Source organism: Anguilla anguilla, chromosome 2, assembly GCF_013347855.1.
Source record: "Anguilla anguilla isolate fAngAng1 chromosome 2, fAngAng1.pri, whole genome shotgun sequence".
NCBI lineage: Eukaryota > Metazoa > Chordata > Actinopteri > Anguilliformes > Anguillidae > Anguilla > Anguilla anguilla.
Window position 1 is genome coordinate 31,880,065 of NC_049202.1, and position 22,689 is coordinate 31,902,753.

A 22,689-nucleotide genomic window follows, 5' to 3' on the forward strand; every position below is an offset into this window, starting at 1 on the left:
CCATGCACCATAAATTAGTCCATAGTCTTCCTGGTCTTTTTGCGGAATTGAAGAATGGCAGAGTAAAATTACGGCAGTCTGAAAAAGCTAAAGGGAGGATTACTAGAATTAACCTGTTATTTTACCCTGACAAAAAGTGCGGAAGGTGATTTCCAGTTTGCTTTTACTGTATCACCAATGTGAATTATGCAGAACTACCGCATACCTCACATAACTGTATCAAACGTTTTAAGTCAATTACAATGGGCTAACAAAGAAAATCCGGAAGAAAATATTCAGCAACCAAATTAATCCGTTTGAATGTTTTGGTACGTAATATGCTGTCCCAGCACGAATGCTTAGCATTTTATAAAACGAATACTAAAGCAAGAAAAGAACAGAAGAGCACACGTTATAATTCCAAGACGTTGGCAGGCTATAACCAAAACTAGGCTACTGCGCCGCATAACATACAAGTTTGATTTGAAGTTATTATGAAAATAAATCGGTTTGTGGCTGCATATTTTTAAACGTGGTGGTTGAAAATGAAACACTGCATGTAGTCGACCAATCAGAAATTTTCAGCGCTTGCGCCCCACCCCAAAGGTTCCGGTACTTTTGGAAAGTACTACCCCCCGAGCAGGAACTTTTTTAGGGGTAAAATAAAGCCCCCGGAACTAAATTTAGACCCTAGTTCCTGCGGTGGAAACGGACTGAGTTCCTCAAAAGTTTCTTAGTTCCGGGGTAAAGTTCCTGCCGTGGAAACGCGGCTTTAGATTTTTCCCTCTTGTGATCTTGATCCAAAATCGAGGTCAGCTGGGACTGCACAGCATTTTCATACATGCCACTGAGCATGATAGGATGTGAATTGCTTGATTGTATAATGTGCAAGTTAATGGATCTGAAAAAGTTCAATTCTCCACTCTTAATCCCCCCTCCCATCCCTCAACATGCACTCATGAATTATTCACAAAACTTCTAAACTCATCCTTCAAAAAAAATATTGCCTTCTCACTCATGGAAGCAAAACACCATGCAGGAGGATGAGCTGACAATTAGGCAATTATCTGACAATTATCAGGAAGCACAGATAACAAGAGACTAACCAAAATTTTATATACATAAATGTTTAGGCGTCCATGTTACACCCAGTTATCAAATTGAACAGCGCTATCAAGAAACTGTATAAGCAAGTCAAACAAACGATTCGCTCTTTTCCCCAGCTCAATCGACCCAGCTGGACGAAACGGGTGATACAAATCCAGTGATTAGGGAACCAATCAGTGAGCGCTACCCTTTACCTCTATTTTGGCTTCCCCAATCCTATCTACCTAATAAAAAAATAAATAAAAAAGAGATCCTATCTAACCCAATAAACTAAGCTAGTGTTCAGTGGTTTTCTGTGCTCGGGGCGACTTTGAACGCTAAACTCGTGAGCACTGTCAGCAGACCAATTGGCTAGCCCCAAAGCATATCCCCACTCATATTAGCCACCAATAACAATAAAGGAAAAACAATAATGTGACAAGTCCCTTGGACGAGCCCGACGCCTAAGCTAACTGGGGTAAAAAGGAAAACTTAAAGCTCCAAATGGTAAACACACGACTTGAGTGCCAACTCACCGTCATCAGCTGCCAGCAAGGGAAAGAGAGAGAAACGCCCACTCGTTCATGAAGAAGGACGAGTTACTTGTCTCCCCTCAGACCCAAAACTAATAGAAACAAACCATAAGGTGTGGCTAGCAGTCTGCGCAGTGTGCCATCCACAAAGGGCACAAATGCAAGCATTACTAATACAAAGCCACACACTCAGCGGGCTAACAGGCATTCCACGTGTCAAACCAAGTAACCAAGCAGACAACAAAGGACAATGTGAATATGCAAAGCCACAAACCAAAAGGATCCAGAATATCCCGGACGAGCCCCCATTTAAGTTACGGTTGCCCTCAAGGACCCACAAATGCAACAAAGCTGACACCAAGGTTTCCCAAAAATAACCAATAATTCTATTTTACAAAACCATACGAAATAACAAAATAACTACAAAACATAAACGGTGAAATCAGGACACGGCCATGGTTCAAAGGTGAGGAGAAAAAGCCCCTCCTGAGAAGCTGACTCCAGGCTTCTTAAAATGGGCACCGCCACAGGTGGTCTCAATTACCTGAAACAAAAGAAAAAAACACAGGCCTCCAAACAACCAGCGCCCCCACCTGAGGTGGAGGGGCGTAACAGATATTTGCACTGAAGTATGTATTATTAGAAACTTGCCTAGTTTTATACAGTAGCCTATTCTCTGAGGTAGCTTGTTACATTTACATCGATATGAACAAAGTGCTTACAATGGTCTGTGAAGTAAAAACAACTAATGTTAGCTACACACACTTATACTGTACTAGTAGGCTACATTATTTCCAGCATCAAGTTGGCAAAGCTATGTCAAATGTGGTAACGTTATGTCAATTATATAAATTAATTCAAAGCTGTTGAATGTTATTTAAGTCCAAGAGCTGTTGTAAGCTAAATTTTGACACCAGATGTTCATGTTCTCTCTCCAAGAGAATCTCTGCTTGAAACTTGTTCATTAAAGATTTTAGCTATTTTAGGCTGAAACATTTTCAACACTTTTTGGTAGTAGAAATGTTTTTGTTGATATGTTAACATTCATCCACCATCCAGATAAAATTTGACCTAGCATGCGGTGCCATATTTTTACTGCAATATTAGTGCCTAATTCCAAACACTTTAAATAAACCAGTACAGTAATAAGTCTAATTCATTTTTCTGAACCAATGCAATGACTCATATATTGTTGTACGTCGCTCTGGATAAGAGCGTCTGCCAAATGCCTGTAATGTAATGTAATGTAATTAAAACAGACCATATTCAGCTTTATTGAAACAGCAGCAGTTATTTGCTTATTATTTAATGTTTATGTTTATTTGTTTCTATTCTTATATTAATTAATCTGAAATTAGCTGGCTAACATTAACTAATTAGCTGGCTAACATTAACTAACTAGCTTGTCAAGCACAATGGATGGAAAAAGAAAATTAACACTTTCGAGCAGTTCATACCTTTAAAACATTTTATAATTCCAGGCTTGTCTTAGTTCATTTAAAAAATGTTTTTAGCATACAGGTTTTCATTTTATTTTAAGGCTGCCAAAATGCATCCATTCTTGGTTTTGTAATAGTTGAATAAATACATGTTGTACTTTATACTTTCAGAAGTCATCAGAATAATCTAATTTGGAGTGATTTTTGAAAAATGTCTCATGCCCCCCCTCGAGAACAGCAAATGCCATCTCTTGTTTTGTCGTTTTACAATTCAACTGCTGGGTGTACCCAATAAAGTGGCCAGTGAGTTAGTGCTGTGTCGTTCACGAACAATTTGTTCAAACGAACAAATCTTTTGCGTGAACAAACTGAACTGAATCATTTCCTGAAATGATCCGTTCGTTTCTCAGTCAGTTCAGTGATTCAAGTCATTCGTTCGCAGAAGGAATGGGGTGTGTTCAAGACAGCAAATACACAGCTGATTCAGGTTGCTAACATTTAGCTGCAATGATTAAACAACATTGGTCTTGGACTGCAATCCAGATATATGACATTATCTAGATTGATATTATATGCATAGGGCGCTATCTGAACACAATTTAATCTGATTTCACAAACAGCCGCATCATGTACAATTTACAAAGCGAAGCTCTCCACCAAAGGTGGGTCGTGGTTTGCATAGCTAAGCTGATAAACCTAGCTGATGTAGTTTTCTGGAGTAAGTCCGAAGAGGAGAATGACAGCATTGATTCTCTGTCTCTGTCTGGATCTACTGAACACAGATAACATTTCATCGTCACTATGTAAGTCTAAGTATTACTGCCCAAAATTAAGTGTCTTTAAATAGGTTCGTGGTATTTTATAATGAGGATATTTCACACTAACGTAAGCGTTCGTTGGTAGTAGTGTTTGTGTTTCATGCACCGGATATGACGTGAAAGCTGGAACATCGCCAAAACGTGCTGGACAGATGAATATTGTTTTAATGTCATCCCGTCCCCATACAAGAAAACATTACGTACTGTAGAGTACAGAAAAACATACAAGAGTTAATGATTACACATTTAAGTAATGCACCACGTTTCATCTTAAACATTCATAAGGGGCTCATTCATATGCTTTATAATGGATAAAAAGCATTTTATTCATTTTTGGAGAGATTTTGGATTTGGTTCTGGACCCCTAGATATTTTAGACCACTGTACTGATGGAAAGCTTGTAATTCCCACTTGAAAATGATGCAACAGTGAGTTTCTTGAGTCAAAACAGTTGATTTGTAGTGAAAAAAAATGATTATGTTGTGATTTACAGAAATGCATAATTTAGACATTTTGAATAGATTTGGAGACAGTGGATACACTGCTTACTTTTTGCTTTATAGATCTTCAGTAGTTCTACATATTCACCCTCTTATATTTTACGTACTTGTGGTCAAGGAGTTTTTGATCCAGGACATATATAGTTTAACCTGTACATATGGAATCTCTCAGTATTTCATTGCAAACTATAAAAAAGAGAAATTTATTTTTTAGTTTTTTTGCCTAGACAATTGCTGTGGCACTTTAGTTTATATTCAACATTTAGAAGAAATAATCTAAGTTACTACTGTAAATGGTACAAATGTCTTGCTTAATTTAAGCCTTTTTACAAGTCTCTGTGATGCTCACATCTGGAGGTATAAAGCTTTAAATAGGGTACCCCCTAAATGGGCAAGGATTGGCCAGATTTGGCATGTGCACAAAGGGGTTAATTGGTAGTGAACATGCATGGCTGAATTCTATTTTATCAGTGTCTAACCTTACAAAATACAAAAGATGGAACTGTACAAATGGCTGTTGAACACCCTGACAACAGAAAAAAGAGGAAATACAGTGAAAGGCCACTAATTATAAATTGCAAAAAGATTGCAAAAAAGATTGCATGCGTAAAGTAAACTGGCAAGTAGCTTATCAAGAAGTCTGAGTTGTCATCCCCCCTATGCAAAGACCTGTACGGGCATTTAGGCTACTGCCTGTTAGAGGCAGCACATCGGTTGTTTAAAATCGCCAGCGTAGGCTACCCTTGCCCATAATCCAAATTCAACCCCTAGCCCCTAGTAGTTCCCTTGAAGTGCCCTCAGTATTATAACTCCCTGACATCACATTGAGGGCCACTCACAAAGATTGTACAAAGAATTCTGGGATACCCCCTGCAGTATGAAGCCTCCATTGTTGTTGGCTCAGTCATTTCTGTTGTCTATAACAGAAATATTTCATAATATTTTAAAATTGTATTTGTATTTTAATGTATTTTTAAAAGGCTCCAAACCCAAATGTATTTGGTTTCCTAGGAAAGTATTTATTTAAAGGAATGTATTTTTTAAGTACTATTTGGGAATGTATTTGGTTTTCCATTAAAATAATTTAAAAAAAATCAAGTACAAAGTATTTAATGTGTAAATGTATTTGAAAATACTTCAAATATGTATTTAACTACATTTTCAAATACAAATACGTATTTGTATTTAAACCAGGTCTGTTAACAATATAATAATTCCTTACATTTACATAGCACTTGTCTCAAAACTCAAAGCACTTCTTACAGTGAAGAGGGGGAAACTCACCTCAGCCACCACCAATGTTTGGCACCTATCTGTGTGATGTGCAGCAGCCATTTTGCGCCAGAACGTTCACCGCGCATCAAATTTTAGAGCCTGCCTTTGGCTCCATCTTCTCTATAAGTGGCCAGATAAGCTAGTTACTACGACTTAAAAATAAATAAATAAATGAATCACAAATCCAGAATCATAGTCCAGTTCCAGTGCAGGGGCTGACCATTAGTCTGCCCCAAAAAAAAGGTCTCTGCCCAAACGCAACAAGCAGTCTCTTTCATGCTCTTTCTTTCCATTTGCCCTCTACACTTTCCCACCCTGGTATTCATCCTGAGAGGTCTGGTGTGGTTTATTGCCAGGCCATTGCCCAACTGCCTTCAGGTGTGCACAGTTTCTCCTTTGCAGTTGTGTGCAATGCCCCATGTTGACCAGAGGATGGAGCCAGCAAGCAGAGACAAATCGCCCCTCAAATGGCAGTCTCCTAGTCTTGGCAGTCCTATGTTATAATCAAGATACTTATTGCTGTAGTATTTCAGGGGAACATACTGATTCTCACTAATATTTTTCTCTGACAGGTCAGCCTTGATTCGCGAGTCCGAGAAAACATCAATAAGCACCTGGCAGAGCCCAGCAGTGAGCTCTATCAGGAGGCCCAGTTACAGATCTACACCCTGATGCAGAGAGACTCCTTTCCCCGCTTTCTCAACTCCTCCATTTATAGGAAGCTCGTGGACAGCAAGAGCAGTACACATTTGGAAACTTGAACAAATTTTTCATCTTCAAAAAAACTTATATATATCCTTTTTGTAAACCAATGTTAAATGCCCTTTCCTACTGGTAAACTTAATTAGAAACCTCTCAGACAACTCTGAAAAGAAGAAATGGAAGAAAGGAATACCTCTATATCTTTCTTCTATGAGCCTGGCTTTAAAAATGAGTTCTATTTTTCACTTTATTTATATTATCAAAGTCAAAGACCTTGACTGTGATGAGTTTTGTTTTCTAACATTGATTTTGCATGCAAGAAGGTTTCAGAAATTCTGTTTTCTGGCAGAAATTACAATGGGTTGCAAGGAATTATGGGAAATTATGTTTGAGCATATGTATGGTTGTATTGTTAGCACTGGCTTATCAAGTGCACAATTTGAATGGGATTTAGTGTCGGATGTTTTTCCTTATTTTCAACCTATCAATTTAGAATACAACAGCAAAGCAAGGGCTAGAATTACAAAGTAGTTGGAGAGAGCATGTATATTACGAAAATAATTTTATATTGTAAAAATCCCTACAGCCTTTATTTAAGAAAAGGGAATAAGAGCTGTTCCAAGTTCTCTATGATTCCTTCCTGTGATTTCTTGCCCAGAGCAAAACATTTAAAGCACAGGAGCATGAGGGCTTAGGATTTTAAAAAATCCAATCTGTGTTTAGTATTATGAATTAAATCTCAAATGTATTTTAGACAGTCCATGGCAACTGGTTTCCATACTTGTTTTTTGTTTTTTCTAGTGTAGATATGTTAACAAAGAGATAGGATTAGCAACAACATAATTAAATTGCCTTGTTTTTTTAAAGGTAAGAATCAGATTCAGGTGGCAGAGCAGTTCATTTATTCACAGTTAACAGGACATGATGAGATGGTGGAGGTAACATAGTTTCATTGGTTAGTTTTATGTACTGCTTTGGTAGTTTTTTTTTTAAATGTATGCTTACTGTGTAAAGTAAAAAAAAATGTTTAGTAATGCTTTTGGCTATGGAATGTACACTTAACCTGCAAGCAGGACATTCTATAAGTGCAATGGGCTTTCATTTTGAATTGGAAGCCAAATTCTGAATTCAATATGCTATGAAAAGGAACTTGAAGTTTGTGTCACAGCTGATGTTTAACATTCGGGGAAAGGAATATTTTGTTCTCAGTGATAACAAAGCAGAAGGCATCAGAAAATGCTAGTGCACAAATGTCTATGCAAGCACCTACAAACACACATTGTGGTATTTTTAACTGATCATGTCCTTTGGCCTTCCCCCATTTTATGTCCCCTGAGCGGAGGACATTGTAAATTCATGATCGGTGATGGCAGAAGTTGATTAGGATTGTTTAAGGATTTGGCCAGTAATGAGGTCTGCAACACAGGACTACAGTACATTCGCCAAGCTTGCAATGCACAAAATACAGCCTCAGGTAAGCCTGATTACAGTAACGTTGTACTGTAATTTGAATGGAGGTATGCTGTGTTCCATACCCTATATTACTAAAGTTGCCTGATCAGCAACATGCAAACAGATTTTAACAGCAGACTTTGTGTTGCCCAAGCTAACTAGCTACATTCATTTGTGACTAACTAAAGATTGGGGTTGGCCAGTTTATGGAAAAGAATAACTGAACTGTATATGTATGTGAACGGGCGGTGCAGGTTAGTGTTAAAACTACCTGTTAAGATATTTATACTATGGTGTATGTTTGGGAATTTATTTTATTTTTATGGATGTAATTGTAAACTAGGTGACATAGCCCACAAATTACTTTAGCTCATCACATGATTTCTTGCTGGATTGTAGCCACTGGACCTGAAATGTGTTCTTTATGCACTCAGGACCAGTGACAAGTGAAATTGACATGTTTTTGGTGGTCATTCATCTACAGTATACCTGCCATTTCCAGTGCTAATGTAAAACCTTTGCATGTGTAAAGTATTCATCTTAAAAATGAAAAATTTGAATAATTATATGAAACCGGTTCCCAATATCCACAGTAGTGCTATTGAAACAGCATTTGTCTATCTCTTTTATTAAGACAAACTGTTCTCACCTTAGTTTCATTTTCAAATTCACTATATTGTGTTGTATAGTTATATGAATATGGACTGTGAAACTGCAAACTACTGAACATTGTTACGCAACATGCTATATTCCTTTCATTTGAGGTTCAGTACATGGTTAGTTTTAATGTCAATGCTATGTAGTGGTAGCTGAGGCTAAATTCAGAAGGGGAATGGTAGCCTAGGATCATCCAATAATGTGTGTAATTGCATGCATTTGGCCAACACTGACTATGAGTAAATACATTACTATAATAGTGGATTGCAGATATACAGTTTAATTGCCTGCTTAATATGAAGTTATTGATCCTTCAAAAAAAAAAAATTCAGATTACATCCATTTGAATTGTGTCATGATTTATGAACTGCTAAATATTTTGCCAGTTATAAATAAACCTAACATGGTGTAAACCTATTGAATGGAGAGGCTGATACATCAAATTAAATCTTGGTGCATTGCCACAAAGTTTACTAGGAAATTGTAGACAGTCACTGAGGGATATGACTGGAAACGGAAACCAGTCATTTTAACCAAATAACTGACTACAAAGAGTGTGACAATCTGGAGAGAGCAAAGTTCATGGCCACACAGGCTTACTACAGTATATGCTTTTTAATGGGATAAAGTGTCACAGATTTTCATATTGCATTCCCTTGTTTGCATATCCTATTCTCTCTATTGTTTTCATTTGTTTCATTTCATTTGGTGTCCTTTTGTTTCAACTTTCTGCTCAATAACAAAATGTACAGATAGTCAAATGTTACATAGCACTGTATCTGTTAGAATGGATAAATTGGAATGAAAGATCTTGACAGAGGTTTTATTGACATTATTTTTTTAAATACTGTATGGTATCTTTTGTAACCAGAGAAATGCTGGCCTTACTTTGTAACACAAGGTATGTCATTATACTTTACATATGATTTAGTACTACCTCCCATATTAGCACATCTAATACACGTCTAGTTGTTGTGAACAGCTTATATATAGAATTACTTGAAGCCCAACACTGTAAACAAAATGTGCATAGAGAACAATCCTATGTGCCGTGATATGATTTCAAGAGAAACTGACTCTTGTTCTTTGCGAAATTGTGTTCTGCTGGAAAAAAAATATTTAGTAATAGGTTTAAAGAATTCAGGAAATGTACTGTCTAAGGGCTAGCTTCATTTTGCCTATGCAAATATTTTTTTGAAAGGAACAGTTTGGAGAGCTTTCTGCCTCTACTGCAAAGAAAATGGTTCACAATGCCCTTTGCTGATTTAATCAAGTTAAGGAAGTTTTCACATTCATTTTATTTGTATCTACAATTATATATATCAAGAGTATGTGAAATAGTGTATACTATATAGAGAATATAGTGTATGCATATGTGATGTTTAAAGCATTTTTGAAGTTTGGCTTTTAATAAATGTATATCTTTCTGAATTGTGGCTGTGTTATGAAATCTTGGTAAGACAGCAGGTCTCTGTAAATGTAAAATATTCCTCTAGAACAGATGTTTACAGATAACTAATTGTTTCTTCAATTGTGTAGTATTCATTTATTACAACTGTAAGGATATACTTAATGTACGATAACTTTATGCAGAGCAGAACCTGAAAGGCTTAAAAAGTGTAGCCGCTGTGAATGTACTGAGGATAATGTGTTTTAAGGGCTATGTGAGACACTTTAACAAAGATGTTTTAAGTTCAACACAAATACCAAACACACACTGGGTTGCCTGTTCTGTTCAATTCTGTTACACACTCACACTGCAGTCCCCCGTCCCCCCCAAAGAAGTGGGACAACTTCAAACTTCTCATATACGGTATTGTACTTAATTAGAAGATTTACTGAATATAGCAGAATTCTGAGTGCCCACTTTCCATTTGACTCTGGATTTTATATTATGCCAAAAATGTGGAATCACATTTTCTCAAGGGATGAGTGCATCTGAGCACCTGGTGCAGTGACATTTTCATCCAGGGTGGTTTGCACTTTGTATTATGTTTTTCATTTTTGTAGTCATCTTCTACGCTTGTCTGTCTGACATATTTCATCATGTGGAAAGGGTAACTCAAACGTTGCACCTGCCATGCTTTCAGAAATGGGGCTTCTTATGATTTCTTGTGCATAGACTTATTGCAGGGCAGTTATTAATAAAATTGCACATTTGTTCATACTTTTCTAAAAATGGTTTAGAATGTAAACAATTACAAATGTAATGCCAGGATAGCTTATACAAGCTTTTAACTTTTTTGTTCACTATTATGATTTTGTCATTTAGCAGATGCTTTTATGTGAGGGAGTGGGGAATTAGGGAGACCAAACGCGACTGAGCAGGATACTTTAAGCTATCCACCTGGGCGGAATAACCACTAAATCTCGTTAAAGACAAAAGGATAGGGGAAAAGTAGACAAAAAGAAAAACAATACTCCTATGGGAGACTATCCCAAAGAAAAAGCTTTAATGACCTGAGTACAGAGTGAAGAAACTAAGGCTTAAGGAGTATTGGGATGGCAGGTATGCCATCCCGCCAAGTTACGCCTTGGCAGGGGCATGTCCCATACCTATACAGCACCGAGAGTTTGGCACTTTTCAGGGTTCCCCACAGGAATAACCACAACAGCCACAGACACTCAGCCCTTAAAAACATTAAATTCTGTACATTCTGACCCCATTTCAACAGACAGATTTCATAAACAACTTCACATGTCCACACAATAAAGCCCCAAACTAAGGGGGTTTTGCATTTATTCCTTCTACTCTTTCTTCTTTATCTTCTTCTCATTCTTGTTTTTCCTGCCGCCTATCCCACTAACAACATGTCTCCCCATTGGACATTTTATGGACACCAGCCAAATCCTCACCCTCACGACCCAATCAAAACGTACACACGCAAAATACCCATACCTTTTTACTCTGAAACATTTCCAGTTCTAGCAGCTAATCTGCCTGTGGCCTAGTGGGTCAGGCTACAGTCTTGGGAACATGGGGTCGTTGGTTCAAGCCCAGCTAGGGACACGTTTCTTTAACCTGCTTTTACCCTCAATAATAATTGTCTGCTACTTCTCAATTATTGCTTTTGCACCATATCTACCCGCCGTTCACCGAACTTATACACTGCATTATGATGTACCGTCTGCACGTTCAGTTATTAACCGGCTACAATATTGAAAAGCCACATGGATTCAATGGGAGCTCTTCTGTGCTTACTGGCCTGTGTTCTTTAAAACCACGGACAGGTTTGCTAATGATATTTCACGCATTGCATAGCTATGTCATGGTGCTGCATTAACAAAGTCACAGACTGGTAACCCTCCGGTTGAAGGATTGAATCCCGCCTCGCCCTCAGGCAGATAATTTCCTCTTTTACACTAACATTTTCTTACGCTTTTATATTTTCTTTACTAAAACTCACTCACGGCCACTCATGCATTTCATGACAGCAAATGTATTCCTTTTATTAAAAAGTTACACCAGTTCACCGCTGTGCCATTTCTACTAACTATATTTCTTCACTTGGCTACCTTACAAAACCTTCTTATCAGCAAACGCCACGTTTCTACATTCATGTTACCTTGCCCTGTTCTCTATCTAGCCACATACAAACAATTACTGCGTATGTAGCTACGTTCTGCAACTCCCCATTAAAACATTACATTTAAAATCATGACTCACATATAAGTATAACTACTAGTACTGAACATGAGAAAAGCACATTAGTGCAATAGACTTCACACGTTACTTAACCCTCCACTTTAACAGCTAATGCTTTACACCGACTGTTATATACACCATTCCATAAGGAAACTAAGCTCGCTCATGGCCACTTTATTTACCCCGCACTATAGTCTGTCATCATGTAAACCTTCACCTACATGCCCATTCTGCTAAAAACATATTGTTTCAACTACGCAATTTCATCATTTCATCCTCATTTCTCTCATGCTGTTGTTGTTTTCTCATATGCAAAGCCTACTGGGACATATGCGTCTGCTCCTATTCTCCAGTATCAAGTTTTCCGGTTCTAGCTTAGCAAAACAGCGAACAGGATTCCCACCTGCAGATAAGCCTATCAAAATGCCTTATAAACCTTACAAACACTAAAAGTGCATCTCCACGAAATAACAGACAACGGAGCAGGACAGCAGGGTACACAAGTTGCGACCTAGGCAGCTCTAATTCTACGGGCTTGCTGATTCTTTTCTCAATCAAGGCTTGTTGGATGGCCGTCAAATCCGTGAGTACATACACTGGCCATATTTCACCTGCGTTTACACTTACACGCCACCGCACCCTTTGTCACAGCCACTGTTTTACATATATAGCAAACCGAAACTGCTAAACAGTACACGCCCATCAGACTGTACAAATTCACTCAAGGACAGCCATAATCCACAACCGTTTCTTACAGGGTCACTTCGCATTTCTCACTCTCATAATAAAACGCTTTGCAAAAAAATGATATCTCATAAAAAACACGTTTTCAACGTACAAAAATGCCAAGTTACTCAAAAGTATTGATATCAAAATAACGCCAAGTTACGGTACTACAAACAATATAGGCTATCTTGCCTCACCGAAATTAAATAAGATGTATTCCAAAGCAATGCTACCCAATATTTCCTCAGTTCTTTCAAGTCACTTGGCCCTGTGTTTTGTAATCATACCATTTTACAATGTCATGCAAACTTTGTGTAAGATCAAAGAGTCAAATATTTCGAATTGACTCATGGAACACATTGAAATTCATGTACAAAACTGCTGCTGAGTAACTACAGGAAGCATATTTCTCCAGAAAACATATGTTTACACTTGCTTCTGAACTGAATTTGAGTACATGTACAAGTGATTGTATATTTGTTACGTACAATAAATACTGCATGTAAAATACATATTGTACATACATACATAGAGAACTTCTTTATCCTCATGGGGACATTTCCCTCGCAGCATGTTACATTCACATTTACGAACAGACATTTATACCAAGAAACATTCACGCAACAGAAAGGCTGGGCAGCGAAATACATACATACCAATACAAATTGGACATATAGACGCCTATTCAATCAATCTTGACTGTGAGAAAGCCATTCACACATGTTTGGCCTGTCCATGTACTGCATGCTTATACACACAGGGCCAAGTGACTTGAAAGAACTGAGGAAATATTGGGTAGTATTGCTTTGGAATACATCTTATTTAATTTCGGTGAGGCAAGATAGCCTATATTGTTTGTAGTACCGTATTCGTTATTTAAGGACTTAAATAGACTCAAAACCAACAAGACACAGGAGGGCACAATTAACAATCAAACCAGAACAGGGTGGGAACAACGAGAGACAAGCAGAAACAATAATAAAATAATTGAAAGCAATAATACAATTAACCAACAGGGGAACGAGCAGGACACAAAACAGAAGTGCCGCCATCTGGCGGCCCAACAGGGAAAAACAGAGACAGAAACACAGAACCATGACACAAAGTTTTTCATGTTCTAGGCACTGTGCTGTAGCGGTAAAAAGGCCAACAGGATGCTGGGATATATAGCCAATAGTATTGAGTATAAATCCAAGGAATTTATACTTATCTTTAAAAAAGTACAATTGTTTGACTACTCTTGGAGTATTGTGTGCAGTTCTGGGGCCCGTACTGTAAGAAAGAAGAAAAGATTGAAAGAAGGGTAACAAAATTTATTCCTAGTATGAAAGACAAATCCAATGACGAAAGACTACAAGAGGTTCTTCAGGTTGAGTACTGTTAGTGGAATGAGGGGAACATAGATGGAAATTAGCAAAAGATAAATTCTGTACAGACATTAGGAAGAATTTTTTCACGCAGAGAGTAGTCAATGTGTGGAATAGCCTGCCAGGTCACACAGTAGGGGCAGAAACTCAGGGGATTTTTGAGAACAGGCTTGATACAGTGTTAGATCCAATTTAGTCAGGAAAATGGTGAGCATTGCTGAGCTGAATGGCCTGTTCTCGTCATCGGTATGTTATGTTATGTTCAATGTCCCAAACATATTTTAGAAGAAGAAATACAGGCAGAGGAGCATGACTTCGTCAAATGTACTCAAAGACAGAGACAAGACTCAAGAAGGCTACTATATAGTATTTTCAAGGTAAAAATTCACCATAGTATGTCTTTTAAGCCCTGGGCTGATTTGTTAACGCAACCCAGGTGTCTGTGCCTGTTTAACCAGTATTAATTGGGTCCCAGATTGCTGCAATTTCCTCTCCCAAAACGACCCCTGCCACACTCACATTTTCAGTAAATATGTAGTCACCTGAATTTCCCTGAAGGAGCTTCCTCTAACTTTTACAAGACATGTCTCGACTCAGTCAGACAGTAGGCGTGTGTCTTGACAATCTCTAACACGCACATATGCGGACACGTATGCACACACAGCCTCTGCTTTCTCAGGTGGTCCAAATGTCATATTATACATAGTAAAATTTACATACTCACAGATCCATTAACATTCAACAATTCATCAAACGGTACCACTTTTGTTTCCACAAAGAAACACTGCTTCATGCACTTACTTTTGTTTCACAACCAATAGTCACTCACTGCAAGAAATAGATTGCATGTGTATTATGAACAGGTTTACTTTCCAATTGAAGTCCTAAACTCAAAGTGCTCTCAAGGTGTTTTAGGGCTAGGGCTGGCTCTATTTTAATAAATTCCTGAGTGTTCAAAAAACAGTCTTGTTCAGTTATGCAATGACATTGATGGTACAGTTGTGGATGTATTCTGTTGGACTGATTTCCTGCTCTGGAACTTTTTTTATTAAAATGTGCTGCAGAGATCTTGGCTTTGACCTAAATCACCAGCCTTTGAAGTGGTAGCCTCCCTAGCTGACTGTCAGGCTCACTCACTCATTCATCCTTTGAGAGTGTTCGTGCTTGCGTTCTTAAAAAAGGGAATTTCCAGTTGTGCAACATACAAACTTGCTGTTCCTGATTCAGAATCCTCCTTCAGGTCAGATAAATCTACTAAGTGACACGAGATCAGAGACAGGATATATGGACCCGGGCGCAGAGGCAGACTTAGAGGCGAACATAGTGCAAAAGTGATTTTATTGTGGTTGTGCCTAAGTATTTACAAGTGCAAGTTAAACTAGAAATATTTACAAAGATATTTACAAGAGATATACAGAGAAACATAAAACAACAAACTGGAATGAACCACGGACTAAACACTAAGACAAAAGAATAAAACACTAGGATAAGTGTTACGGTTTGAAACCCATGTCTGCAGCCGCGGAGTTTACATTACATTACATTACAGGCATTTGGCAGACGCTCTTATCCAGAGCGACGTACAACAAAGTGTATAACCATAACCAGGAACAAGTATGACGAAACCCCTAGAGAGAAGTACCGGTCCAAGTACAGGGAACAACCGCATAGTTCAACCTGGACCCTGGTGGTTAAGCTGATTAACACTAACGACGAGAACGGCAACAACGCAATCTATGGAAAAATAAAAATAAATAAAAATACAAGTAGTCGTTAAGACTGGCGCATCAACTAAGTCACCTATTAAACAGCTGCCTAGTTACAACCCTAAGTTTAGTCATTTACAGGGGGGGAAGGGATGGGGAGAGGTGCAGCCTGAAGAGGTGGGTCTTCAGTCGTCGTTTGAAATGGGTCACAGTCTCAGCTGTTCTGACCTCCACAGGGAGGTCATTCCACCATCGTGGGGCCAGAACAGAGAGGAGACGTGTTCTGGAAGTGCAGGTGCGAAGAGGGGGAGGTGCTAGGCGTCCTGAGGTAGCAGAACGGAGGGATCTGGCTGGCATGTAGGGTTTGAATATCTTTTGAAGGTATGCTGGGGCTGATCCCTTGACTGCCTGGTATGCTAGAACCAATGTTTTGAATTTGATGCGAGCTATAACAGGCAGCCAGTGGAGGGTAGTGAGCAGGGGAGTTACGTGGGAGTGTCTGGGTAGGTTGAAGACCAGACGAGCCGCAGCATTCTGAATGTTTAAAAACACGGACACTTGAATTGTGTGCAGCCATTTTTTCGCAATTTTAACATCGGCGGCAAATGTTAAAAAAATGGTTGTGTATGGAAAGGCGCATACTAGACACCCGTACACAATATTTTTTTGAAACATTTGCCGGCGATGCTAAAATTGCGAAAGAATGGCTGCACACAATTCAAGTGTCCGTGTTTTTAAACTCTGCGGCTGCAGACACGGGTTTTAAACCATAACAATAAGGAAAACAAAATAGGAAACACACAAGTATAACAAGAACTAGCAGAAATCACAAACAGAGGACACAGAGCTAAGGAGTGCAAGACGGGACAAAAACTACAGGGAATTACGGCTTTGCTTAGGCAGAACCGTGACACTAAAGCCGGGCACCCACCGCACGCGTATCGACCGCGAGCGCACTACGCGCGTAACTGAAGCGTAGTTGAAGTACTGTTATTACAACGGCAGCGGGCGACGTCGTCTCCACCAGATGCGAACGCGTCGCAAACCGGCTGCGAAGCTCGCGCGACACAAGCGAACTGAAGCGTAGTTTTTCGCTTCTGTTCTATTTTTTCGGCTTGTCCACGCGTCACGATGGCCTGTTTATACACAGAAATATGCTCTAAAATGCTAGGTATACATGCTCTGATTTATATTTCATCCTTATATTACTGGGGGTGTGTCCCTAGTTACCTCCCAGATATTTTATAAGCAGCTAAAAAAATACAAGCCTTTTCGTTTTTGTATTGTCCTTGCAGAAAAAAAAAAAAAAAAAAACTGGAACCTGGGGAAAAGGCAAACTTAGTTTTGCTATCTTATTTTGCGGAGGGGGTGGGGTAAATTTGAAAATACACCACAGAAAGACGTAGCCTATTGAATGACGTAGAAGTGAATGCACCGAGCAGCGGTTTGTTAGCTCGAGTATTGGAAGGTAGTTTTTAACCAACTATTGCTCAGCCTATTTGACTTCTCCGATGTCTTCGTTCGCCGTGCTTTCAAAAAGGGCTTGTTAATAAAAATCAGATAATCCACAGAGCTTTAAAAAAATCAGATTATTTAGTGGTCTTGCCGATGAAAATGCACCTATTTTATAAATGAAGTTGTAAGCAAGCCTTTATTGCACTTGTACTTCAAAGCTTCCGGTGTTCATGGCGTTGTGGTGTTCATATCCCTTCAAGATTAAACTGTTACGCTATCTTTTTGATTATTAGCTGATTTTACTAAATCTGATCCTATAAATGTTTTGACGTGAATGACAAGACAGCATGGGAATTCCCAATGGTTGATTACGGATTATTTATTATTATTATGATCATTACATGTTCTTCATGAAATTGGCACGCTTGTTAACCAAGCAAACAAATTAATACAGTTTGAGATTGATTATTATGCAGGCTACGTTGCGATTTAAGCTTATGGTAATTCTTGAAAGCGTTTACTTTCTCACGTATTTACATGAGTTAACAAAATATTACCAAATTAACAAACTGAAAAAGGTCTCTCACCAAAGTATTCACTTAACCCATAATCAACAGTCGTGAACAAACGTGAAATACATGATGTAATCCCACTGCAGACTGCGAGAGCTACTATGAATATAGAGCTTTAAGCAAGCCTTTGCGCGACACAAACGGAACCAGTGGAGAAACGCTACGCGCCCCGCCGTGCTGCTTCGCCGTGCTGCTTACGCGCCGCTTACGCTACGCGTGCGGTGGGTGCCCGGCGTAAGACTGACCCTACTGATCCTCAACAAGGGCATACCATACGGCTGTGTGCTCAGTCCCCTCTTGTACTCCTTGTTCACTTACGACTGTGCTGCCAAGCACAGCTCCAATGTCATTATTAAGTCTGCTGACGACACAACCATCCTGGGCCTCATCATAAACAACGATGAGACGGCCTACAGAGAGGAGGTGAAGACACTAACCAGCTGGTGCCAGGACAACAAACTCTCTCTCAACGTCAGTAAAACTAAAGAGATGATTGTGGACTACAGGAGACAGCAGGGGGGTGGACACCTCCCCATCCACATTGGTGATGCTGAGGTTGAAAGGGTCAGAAGCTTTAAGTTCCTTGGTGTGCACATCACCGAGGACCTCTCCTGGTCACTACACAAGGACATCACGGTCAAGAAAACTTGTCAGCGCTCTATTTCCTGAGGAGACTGAGGAAGTTTGGCATGAAAGCCAGCATCCTCACAAACTTCTACAGGTGCACTATCGAGAGCTTGCTAATGGGCTGCACCATGGTCTGGTACGGGAACTGCTCTGCCCACAGCCACAAATCACTATAGAGAGCAGTGGAGGCGGCACAGCACATCATTGGCAACAGACTCCCGGCCATTCAGGTTATCTTCCACCAGCGGGGCCTGCGGAAGGCACACAGCATCATCAAGGATCACAGCCTCCCAGCACGCAGACTGTTCTCCTCGTTACCGTCTGGCAGACAATACAGGAGCATGGCCAGACTTAAGGACAGTTTTTACCACCAGGCCATCAGGCTTTGCAATTCACAAATCTAAGTATTCCACATTGCATATTTTCTTCCCTGCTCTGCTGTTATTGAGCCAGGACTATCAATTATGACTGCTGCTATTGAACCAGGACTGCTACATATCCAGTGTGCAATACTGTTGTATACACTTGTCACTTTTACTTTTATACATAAAGCCTCATTTTCATTTATGTATATAGTGTTATATTTTATCTATACCTCCCCCCATCTTATGACTAGTGCGCTCTTATTGCTGAGCTGGCCTGTTTTCTTGTCCAACACATTTAATTGTACCGTTGACCCTGTGTTAACCTACATATGACTAATAAAACTGAACTGAAACTGAAACCCTATCCCTAAAACAAGCAGCACCAGACCTGCGTCAACCCAGTTATTGTATTAAGGAATAGTTTGTGTCTCAGCCAGGACAAACATATACAAATAAATAAATAAATAAAATTATTACCCAGTTAAGTTAAATAAGCTAACCTGATGGATGAGTAGTCACATAAATCACATCACTTTTCAGTTTTTGTACAGTTTATGAACAAGAAAAGGCAGAACTATGATGCCCTTGTAATCAGAAAACAGGAAATACACCAGGAGACATTCCACTTAGAGTTTCTTGGCAGAAAAAAGGTGGACACTGTGGCACTGTCTAGGCTGAGTGGAAGGTCAAAGTTGAATAGTTGAAAAAAAAAAGTCCAGTAAATGAGAACTTAAAAGTTAGCTGTTGATTAGGGACCAAGGTGCCCTCTGAACCTTAATAGATTGGCACGTGGCCAAAAACATTAACCTGGTCGTATTTTTAAATACAAATACAGCTGTATCAGAGCAATCCAATTTACTGTAAGCATCAACTCGTTAAATTGTCCTTTCTGTGACCTGCCCCTTGTGAAGTATGCATCCACTTGCATTCTAGTAGTCTTCAGAATGACTTCTAGGAGGCTGACAAAAGTAATAGACAAGTTGACATGAAAAGCAATGGCGGGTAAAATGTGACGGGTGCTGTAGAAAAGGTCCGCAAGTCGCAAATCTTGAAATCGCGCTAGGAGGCAAAAAAGGTTTTTTAAATTTTTTTTTACTGTTTTCCTTTTTTTCATATTACGAAAGTTAAAGTGTTGAAGAAGTCACTCAATAGAATAAACAACATTTTTAGGGTCACTAAATACTTATAATTTGCAAAGTCGGCTTGTTTTAGTGATTCTTACAGCCGGGTTTTGGAGGCGTGATGGGGGTGCAGTTTAATTAGCATGTTTGATTTCGTTGGCTATTGTCACTTTGTTTCGGTCAAGCCACCGCCCATAAATAAAGCCGTGTGGTAGTAGCCTATGTTTGTTTACTGTGTGAGGTTGCTAAAATGGCGGATGCTCAATCAGTAGGTGAGAGTATAAGCTTTTCTAACGATGTATAACATGTCTAATTTTTCTTTTGGAATAGCGTTTTATAGGTTAGCCTAACCGAACATTTTCTTTCATTAGGGTAACCCCTAAATGGGCAAGGATTTACAGGTACTCTAGTGGGGGAGTGGTTGGGGTGGAGTTAACTAGCTATTGTTCCCACCCATTATCTCCCTGTGAGAAGTGTGAAAAGTTCAAGATCTTTCAAGGGGATTTTCTCTGCTACTTGATTTTGGGAGTACCAACAAGCAAATAAGCATATCTTCTTCAACTATTTTCAGATTTCAATGTATGACACATCATTTGAAAGCTTATAATCTGCACTTTTGTAATCTGTAAAAAACTGAAAAATGACCTTGCCCTACTTGCGGACCAAAACACCAGCACCTGTCACAAATGCAGTCTGGGCTTAGTAGCATAGTTGTAGCCTGGGGGAGAGAGCATGTTTAAGTTTATGTAGTCACCATTAGCCCCTTTTCCACTGCAGGGCCTAACGGTTCTGAGCACGGAGAGGAACGGTTCCAATTGTGTTTCCACCTGGAAACGGTTTGGCGCGGAACGATGACAAACCGTGCCCAGCACGATATTTTCGGCACGGTTAGACAACCGTGCTCAGTCCAGCAGAACCGTTCGGGTTGGCAGGCTTAATGACGTATTCACTGATTGGATTCACATTACGTCAGTTTTGTGACTCCGCATACGGTCTCTTCACGTCCTCTTCCGTAAGCTAGGTCAGTGGAGAAGCTAATATAAATAAAACTGCCAATCAAAAATCGTATTCCATCATAGCAACAAGATAAACCCGACAATAGCAATAAGATATACAGCAGTGAAAACGCTGCTCACTGAATAACGAAATAAACGGGACAAAGTTTTAAAAAACCATGTCATTCTACAGTCAATAGGCTATCTGGGACTAAATATTGAATAAATAGGCTACATAACCTTACCATTGGTTTTACGCGTAGAGATGTCCCTTTTGAGACCGAGTGGTCATATATTGTCTTGGACAGTCCTTTTATTAAATAGACCTTTTGCGCATTTTTGATGCCTGGGTAGGATACATTCAAAATAGCTGTAATACCACACGTATCGTTTACGGCGTTGTTGCCATTTTTAGTACAGTCTGGCTTGATTGACAATTCATTTATTCAGTAGGTGAGAGTATAAGCTTTCTAACGATGTAGCCTAATTTTTCTTTTGGAATAGTGTTTTAGCTATAGGTCAGCGTAATCGAAAATTTTCTTATCATCGCATTCACTTACGCATTAAGACGCTGCACCTAACAAAACGTTGTTAACGATTTTTCGTAATTTCTTGGAAAATACTATTATTATTGAGGACTTCTGGGCATAGCCCAGATAGACCTATCTGACATTGTTTTCTGGAGCAAAACAGAAGCGGATTGAACTCGTTGATTTACTGTCTCTGTCTGAACACAGACAAAATTTCATCATTGCTATGTAAGTATTATGATGACGAACCTGAAGTGTATAATACCCTTAAATAAAAGCAGAGAATTTGCACTTTAACCATGTGTGAACTGTTTGATAAAAAATCTAAAATTGTACAGAGCCAAATCAAGAAAATACTTTGCCCCAAACATTATGGAGCTCACTGTAATTGCAAAAATACAAGTTCTCTAAAAAGAACAACTTTAATGAATTATAGAAGGCATACTGAACATATGACATAAGAAGTGCAGCTCTTTACTATGGCCTTTAGTGGATAATAGATCATGTAATCACCCAGCCTATTTTTTGTGATAGCATACCATCATAGAGACAATCTCTACTGTTGTGTTTTGTTAATAAAGTACCATCAGACAGAAATGCCAAACTGAGTTGCAGAAAACCTCTCGTATGGCAGAATATGCATTCATGTTCAGACTACTGCTTCAAGAAATGGATGAGTCCACTGAATAATATCATTATAATGGTAAAATAATATTTCTATACAGCTGCCTATATTGAGATACCAGTATGCACAGTCTAAAAACTCAATTATTTCAATGTAATTTGAAATGTAATGCAGCTCCGCACTTTAATATACATTCAGGAAATACACATTTGGATGTTTCTAAAGGTGCTGCATTACATAAAAAGTTATGACTGAATAAACATAATATGCAGAAAAGTGTCCAGCATTCTTTGACATTGAGAGGGTTGCTTTTGTTAAAATGAGTGTACATCTGAAATTTTAAATCCCTGTTGAGACACTACTTTGTGGAATTAATTACCACAGTCGCAAAATACTTGTCAGAAAGATGAGTTGCATTTCTGAGGTGTAAAACATTGAGGGCACTCTCCATTACTGCAACAAACAGGGCCTTTCTGATACAATAGCCTCACAGTGCTGAACATGAGATGTGGT

The 22,689-nt window shown here is 39.0% G+C and overlaps 1 protein-coding gene across 3 annotated transcripts in view; it reads left to right on the top strand.

Annotated features, from left to right (window-relative positions):
• The window catches only part of LOC118221872 (regulator of G-protein signaling 17-like), a 48,237-nt gene extending 39,056 nt beyond the window's left edge, over positions 1-9,181 (top strand). For all 3 annotated transcript variants that reach the window (XM_035407300.1, XM_035407299.1, XM_035407301.1), the window contains one exon: positions 6,203-9,181. In XM_035407300.1, the coding sequence (XP_035263191.1) occupies positions 6,203-6,391 (189 nt within the window). In that variant the 3' untranslated portion in view covers positions 6,392-9,181. The remainder of the gene's footprint in view (positions 1-6,202) is intronic.
• Positions 9,182-22,689: the final 13,508 nt, after the last annotated feature.